The sequence below is a fragment of the Austrofundulus limnaeus genome, unplaced genomic scaffold (genome assembly GCF_001266775.1).
Source record: "Austrofundulus limnaeus strain Quisiro unplaced genomic scaffold, Austrofundulus_limnaeus-1.0 Scaffold1938, whole genome shotgun sequence".
Lineage (NCBI taxonomy): Eukaryota > Metazoa > Chordata > Actinopteri > Cyprinodontiformes > Rivulidae > Austrofundulus > Austrofundulus limnaeus.
The window spans coordinates 1-7,542 of record NW_013954340.1 but is presented as its reverse complement, the minus strand read 5'-3'; the positions used below and the strand labels follow the sequence as shown (position 1 = coordinate 7,542).

General features: G+C 42.9%; 1 protein-coding gene across 1 annotated transcript; it reads left to right on the top strand.

The window, feature by feature from the left end:
• Window positions 1–1,745: 1,745 nt before the first annotated feature.
• On the top strand, window positions 1,746–4,325 carry LOC106536698 (uncharacterized; the record flags this gene model as incomplete). The annotated part of the gene is given in 5 exon segments (XM_014034018.1): window positions 1,746–1,868; window positions 1,961–2,185; window positions 3,246–3,375; window positions 3,452–3,599; window positions 3,675–4,325. Coding segments are annotated over 5 exon segments (1,040 nt in total), but the record flags the coding sequence as incomplete, so codon positions are not given.
• Window positions 4,326–7,542: the final 3,217 nt, after the last annotated feature.

The following is a 7,542-nucleotide window of genomic DNA, read 5'->3' as shown; positions in this document are numbered from 1 at the left end:
ACGTAAACGCTGGCTTTGGAGGGCGGAGTTAATGTCAACAGATTTTTGGAGGGCGTTACCAACAGAGCTCAGTAACATAAACAGCTCTTCTGAACGGAAGTCAGAGCAGGCAGAACTAGAAAATGGGAAATTTTATTATCTGAGAATTATTTTGTGCATTAAATTGAATGAACATGGTCTGGATAGCCCACAGACATACCATAAAAAATTCTAGGGCCCATAATTGGTTTCCTTTAAGTTTGCAATGAAAGTGTCCGACATTCATGGTGTYATGACGACAGTGACTTAGCATTAGCTTATTTCCATAGTTTTGCTTACAATAAGCACCATAGCAGTTAATGAAAAGTTTAGATGTAAAAATAAGGTTTCAGGTTTGCTTTTTAGGGGCTGCAGTTTCACTGATGTCTTTATTTGATCAATATCATGGCAATGAGGCACAATTCAACCACGTTACTTTTATTTTGTCAGATCAAGAAAGTAAATAAGCTGCTATGATAATGATATGATAAGCTATAATAATAATCCTACCTGAAAACATTCACMTCTTAATACCATATGTATGATGCAACGGCTTCAGACACCATCATTATTACACAAAAACAAACAGTCTTCATGCTTCATGGATACATTTTATACAGCAAGCATAAGCTGTTAATGCTGCAGTCCAACTATTAAAACTAAAGCAATAAAACAAATGAAAATATTTTTCAACAAAAGTTAAAATCCATTTTTTCCCCTTAAGAGTTCAATAACTGTTGTACAGCGAGACCCTGGTGTGTCTAAGTTCAATCTCCATCTCCATCATCTACCTCTTATCCGTAGCCTGGCTGCAGCAGTAACAGGTTAAGGGGGGAACCTCAGACCTTTCTCTCTRCAGCGACACTTTCCAGCCTGTCCTGGAGGACCCCAAGGGGTTCCCAAGCCAGAGAGGATAAATAATTCCTCCAGCAGGTCCTGGGACTTCCCRYGGCCTCCTACCAAACTTTCCAACYTTTTGTAAAAATGGGGCTTGTGTTGAGTGGACTCTGAAACAGTGGGTGTTGAGCTCAGATTTTATRAAAGTCTGAAGGCTTTACAAGGCTGATGAAAGCTTCAGCAGCTTTATATTGYGTTTTAAAARCTAAAATCAGCTTTAGCCTCAGTGCAGTTGTTTTAAAACGAAAGGTTATAGATGTACCTCTGGTTAATCCYGTCCTGTTGAAGTTGGACTGGTTTAAGTTGAAGAGAACAGCTCAGAGGTGTTGGGATCATAATTTGATATTGAAACCAGAGCATGAGATGAATCCAGACGTGTTGCTGCTGATTCTGATTTGTTTCAATCGTGCTGCTGCAGGATTCTCAACTCTCCCTGAAACTCACCCTGATTTGGTTTTCTCCTTGGTCTTTACACACACACACACACACACACACGCGCGCGCGCGCGCACGCACGCACGCACATGTACGTACACGTATTTCTATCCTTACTGGGACAGTGTTTTGATTTCTATTAATTCCTGTAGCCTAACACTTAACTCTAATCCATCAATGGTGTTCTAATGTATTAGGACTGAGCTTTGGTCCCCAAAAGGACTACGGGTCCTGACAAGGTAGGTGTTTATACCTGAAAAAGTCCTGAAAGYGTAACAGACAACCAGATACACACAAAATGGGATCAAAGGTCTTTTCAGTACAAATTGTTTTCACAGCATGACAGTTTTGAAACATTTTTTTCTTATTATTTTTCAATCTTATCTTGTCTTACAGTTGTGTCAAGGGGTTACTCCTCCAGCTCCCCTGAGGAGCTGGCTCGCCCGCCTCCCACAGACGGGGAACAAACTCTGGTTTGTTGGCCTCCCCGAGCATCTATACAGAACACATGCCAACCAGGTACKGACTTCAAAAGGTTCTTTAGAACAGATGTTTTTTTTTTTTTTTGCATTGTAGAATCTACATGTTTGTCATTATTTCCTTTCCAATAGGTCAGGTTAAAAGCAGTGTGGTTGAGGATGTATTGAAGATGTGGCCCCCTCCTGCCGGCCCTAAAGACAAAGAGCCAGAGAAGGACTTTGGRCCTGGTGGAAAAAGCTACGAAGGAGAGCAGCCTGCCAGGAGCAGCAGCAGATCTGCAGCCCTACCTGGGCTTCAGAGTCACCTGGGACAGCCCCACACTGCCACTGTGACCACCAGCACCCCAAGACCCCCAGGTTTCAACGAGWTAATCTCTTCCTCTGAATCTGAACTGCTTCTGTGCTGTAGGCTTGTCTTGAGTCGATGTCAACTTATAACAGTATGAAAGCAGTCTGTTTCTGCGGTTTGTAGGAATAAAAACCACTCATCTGGTCATTCAGGAGCTAAATACAYTACAGAAGTAACTTCTTGTTTAGTAGCTGCTGTTGTGAAACGACTTTTAGCATTAACATTAGCTTCATTTCATCTCTAATGTGACAACATGTTGATGGGATCTTCCAGCTGTTTTGAAGTGTGGTTTGGTGGGAAAGTTACAAGCTGTTGTCTTAAATGACGATATGTTTCCACAACTTAATAACAGCTTATGCAAACATGTCACTGTCAGTTTTTCAATGCTTTTTTTCTTTTACATAGACATTTATGGTTATGTATGAACATAGATAACGTCATCACCTACGTAGCTACAGTATTTGGAGCAGGTTAGGGTCACTTCAGGCAAAAACATCAGATTTCTGAGAAAGCAAACATGAAATATGYAACAGAAGGGGGTGTAAAAGTTTAAAATCATACACTTTGGATGAACCCATATGAAATTTTGACAACTTGGCTTGTTTAAAGACATCAAAATGTAGAAAACTTACAAGTGTGGACTGCGACAAGTTAATGAATTAATTAATTAATAAACAGCTTCAATRTTCAATGGTAATTTATGTAAATAATGTGTTTACACTGCTCACATTACTCACTATTACTCCTGGAACTGCTGCTGGTGTTTGCACTCACAGAACACAGTTGTCTGTAAATATCTGTACGATGCTAAACTGATGGTGGTGTAAAGGTCTGAAACAAAGTGTGTGGATCTCTAGGAAGTTTTGYAAATTGAAATTGAAGCCATTTAACTCAGGAGCAGTCCACTTTGGACTTGGACAAGCTGTTAGCTGAAATTTTATTTCTTCAAACGYAGGTTGAGCCGTCTACTGTTGGGAAGTTTCTAAAGGTTCATAACTTGCATGAGAGTTTAGAAAACAAAGTTTTCACCACGAGCTTCACACACTGTTCATGTGCTTTCCCCAACAGAGCACAGCCAGCAGAGTGAGACCAGTGAGGCGGGCAAAGCTGAGGTTGGAGAGAGGAACTTTCCAGCTCCCAGTCCTCCAGCTGCAGAGCCTGCCAAACCAACCAGCGACCAGCCCACTCCAAACAACCTGTAGGCTTCCTCTGCTCTCCACAGATTGTTTGAAATCATCTTCTCCTCATTAACTCCCTTTGTGTGTCTCTATCAGAGCCGTCCTCGATACAGTGGTGGCCTCCGGCACATTCCAGGGGACTGCAGAGGCCCAGCGTCCTCCCCTGAACCTGGACTTCCCTCTGTGGAACAAAGACCATGCCACGCTGGAGGACATGGAGCTCACCTGCCAGAGACCGCCCTCCGTCAGTATATACAAATACTGCTCTTAGTGAAGTCTGTTTGTATTTTTCTTAAATATCTGCTCCACTCTTTTGTAGGTGGTGATACTGGATGAACAGATGGACCTACAAGCCATCGGCGAGTGGGGGGAGCAGCTGGTCCACTCCTTCCTGTGTAACTGGAGAGACGGCGGCGACCCGGGACGACCTGCTCACATCCTGTGGTGCAATCAGGGCAGAGAGAGCGGCCAGCCCTACGACTTCAAGCTCACCTTCGGGGCGGGGTCCACGCCGGGGGTGGTGTTCATCGAGGTGAAGTCGACCGTGAAGAAAGAGAAGTCCTTCATCCAGCTTTCGGCCAACGAGCTGGACTTCGCGCTGAAAGAGAAGGACCGCTACCACATCTACAGAGTGTACAGCGCAGGAGACGCTCAGGGCGTGCGCCTGTGTCGCATCCGGAACCTGGCGCAACATCTCCACACTAAAGACTTAGGACTTTATCTGTTTGTATAGCTCCTTTTTAACTCTGAGGTCTTATTTGCACTAAACCAACAGTTCCTACCCTGAAAGCAAATGTTTAGCACAGAAGATTTTGTAGACCTTTAAAGTTTTATGTATTTTTTTTTATTTATGAAGGTTGAAAGGTTATGAAAGGTTCTTTGCACTGAATATTTTAACCTTTGTTATAAAAGTTCCACATGTTTACAACCATTCCTTTAAAATAAAAAAATTTATTTTACCTGTTTGAAACAGTTCCGCTTTCTTTAAATAATCCAACAGGTGTTATTTCAGTGACACCATAACCTGATTGACAGATGAGATTGTTAAAACTGAAAGTTGAATCAAGAAGCTGATTTTCCTGTATTCTTCCATTTTCCAGGTAATTATTCAGTCCTATTGAGCAGGTCGCACTTTGTACAGACAAACTACGATCTGCTCAGCAGGAAAGGAAGGGGCAACTACAGGCTGAAAGAACAGGAAAGAGATGCAAACAAACAAAAGTGTTGAAATAGGTTTGTCCTTCAGCAGTCCTAAGCTTAAAGCAGCAGAATTAAAGGGTGGATAAACAAGTCCAAACCAACCCCAACTATAGGGTTTATCACAAATTAAAGWCCTAAAAGCAGACGGACAGAAACTGATGGTTGGTTCCATACAAGAGGAGCCTGATAACCGACTGCCTCCCATTCTACTTTTAGAAACTGGGGACCACAAGTAAACCAGCAGTCTAACAGACTCAAAGGCTCAGGATGAAACAGTAAGTGATATTTACTCACAGTAAGTGTCTGGAGATGATCTGAAAAGGAAGGGAGGTAAGGAAGGTTAGATGGAATCCTGGAAGGGAGCAGGATGTGATTATGAAGCTTTTTTTTTACGGGTTCAGAGAAATCTAGAAGCTCAGAGAGGAGCTGAATGTCCAAGAAGAAGGTATGAGTTGGTGAGTAGCTATTCAGAGTGTGGATGCTGGTCCAGGTGAAAACGTTCCAGATGGGGTAAATAGGCAGGTTGTTTCTAGGATGGAGGAGCTCCAGGCAGGRGAGGCAGTGATCCATAAAAGGAAGGTGTAACTAAAAGCACAGGAGATTCAGTTTAGTAAACTTCTGACCATCTTTACAACTAGGAAGCTTGGAACCATGTCCAAAGCATGTGATGTTCCAGCAAAGGTTGAGACTTCACTGCTGCCTCATAAAGCCCCAGGAGCTCATCAAGGTGATCATCTTCAGGCGTTACCAATCAGGAGGAGACTGCCAGCCTGGAAGCTGAAGATAGGAGCCAAAACCCACAATAATACCTTTAAAGCTACAGCTGTCAAAACACATTGAGGTTTTATGCAACTGTGCTCATTTCTTTGAGTCTTTGTTAAAATCACATTAGAAAACAACACATATTCCTTGACTTTGTTTACAAATAAACTTGGCGATTATTTACAATCAGTTAGGAAAATCCCTTCATCAGAATATCTGCGCAGCTCATTTGTACCTCCCCAAAACTCCAGTCCCTCCCCCAAAATTACTCTTGACTCTCATCCTTACAGCTTTTAAATGCTGTTTCTTATTTTACGAACCCAATATCAAACAGTTTGTAACTGATGGCAACAAAACAGGATTCTGCTCATTTACTACAAATAATGCATTAATCTTTTGGTTTAAGCAGTATATTTCTTTTCTTCTAACTTTTATCAGAACTCTGACAGCAGCATTTTAAATCAAATGAAGGCCATTTAGAGTTTTTTTGAACATCTAGATAATAAAAAATGTGACAGACCAGCTTCTGTAAAACATCTCCTTGCTAATAATTAGGAAAAAACAAGACATGAGGTCCAAAGAACTGCCTGCAGAGGGACAAAGTTGCTGCAAGGCACAGAGCTGAGGAAGCGTGCAGAAACATTTCTGCTGCACTGACACTTCCCAGGAGCTCATTGGCCTTCATGATGCTCAAATGTAAGACGTCTGGCAAAACCAGGACTCTTCACCAGAACTGCAGGCCTTTCTGGTCTGAGTGTTTCAACAGAAGCCGCTCCTCAGAGCAAAACACTTGAAAGATGCTTGAAGGACTCATACTGCGAGGAACAAGTTCCTCTGGTTTGATGGAACAATGACTGAACTGTGTTGTTTTAATTCTAAACATTATATCTGGTAGAAACAGAGCATTGCTTATCATAACATAACACCACCCTAGCAGTAAAGCATGGTGGTGGCAGCATCATGCTGTGGGAGTGTTTTACAGTTCATTCTGCAGAGACTTGAAAATGGCTCCACCGGCAGTCTAAATCCAGTTGTTTTAGAGGATTTACAAAGACGAATGGCAGAAAAAAAAATCTCCTGATCCATGTGTGCAATGATTGTTGCATCAAACCCAAAAGCACTCAAGGCTATAATTTATACCAAGTGTTTCAACTTGGTAAAAGATTGAATACCTCTGCAAATGTAACATTTAGGTTTTTCATTTTAATAAATATGCAAATTTATATAAAAGTCTGTTTTCACTTTGTTATTATGAGGTGCTGAGAGCAGATTAATGAGAAAAAGGATTGTGACTTCAGGCTGCAACATTAAACAAAAAGGAGGTTGGACTACTTCCTGTAACCTGTGTAACTTTGACTACTGGGCATTACGAGCGATCAATTAAAGGAAATTGAAGTAAATCTAAGTGTTTTACGACTTCTTTCTTTTACAAAACTAACCTAAATTAACTCCATATCTGATTAAATATATATTTTACATAATTAGAGTACAAAAKGTCAATTTCTCTCACGCTTAATGCGCATTTTAAAACAAGTTTTTCAAATTCCCTACGARCTTTAAAGGCAGCGTAGTCTGTACAGCGACAGCGAGCGGCGGAGCGACGTCGTGATTGGTCGCAGCTATTAGGAGGGGGGCGGGACTTATGTCATCTGCTCCTTCATCCAGWCTCTRCGTCTCTCCTCCTCTCTCCTCCRGTCCGAAAGAGAACAGAGCGATGCGGAGACAATAGGACGCAGTCAGAAGAACAGGCAGGCGGGCGGGGGGGAGAGAGGCAGGATGCTCGGCGCCACCTCCAGGAGGTTCTACCGGCTCACCTGGCTTTAGTATGAGCTCACCGCAGTCTGGGCGGACAGCGTGGACGGCCGCAGCCTGCATATGGACACCGACTGAGGGGTGAGTACAGGCCCGGGTGGGGGGTGGGGGGGTGACAGAAGGGTGGACTATCCGTTCTTATCCTCACCTGCACCCCTACAGAGTAGCTTCACGGAACYAACTGCTCCTGCATGAGCACAGAAAACAAAGCAGCAGCTGGTTTTATTGCGACATTATAATGAAAACATTCAGTATGTAGAGGAAACACGCCTCATAGCTCCATGCTGTGATTTTGAGTGGGGTGGGGTGGGGGTGGGGGGGTTGTCAGGTGTCTGCAGCAGCTAGTGTGTGTGTGTGTGTGTGTGTGTGTGTGTGTGTGTGTGTGTGTGTGTGTGTGTGTGTGTGTGTGTGTG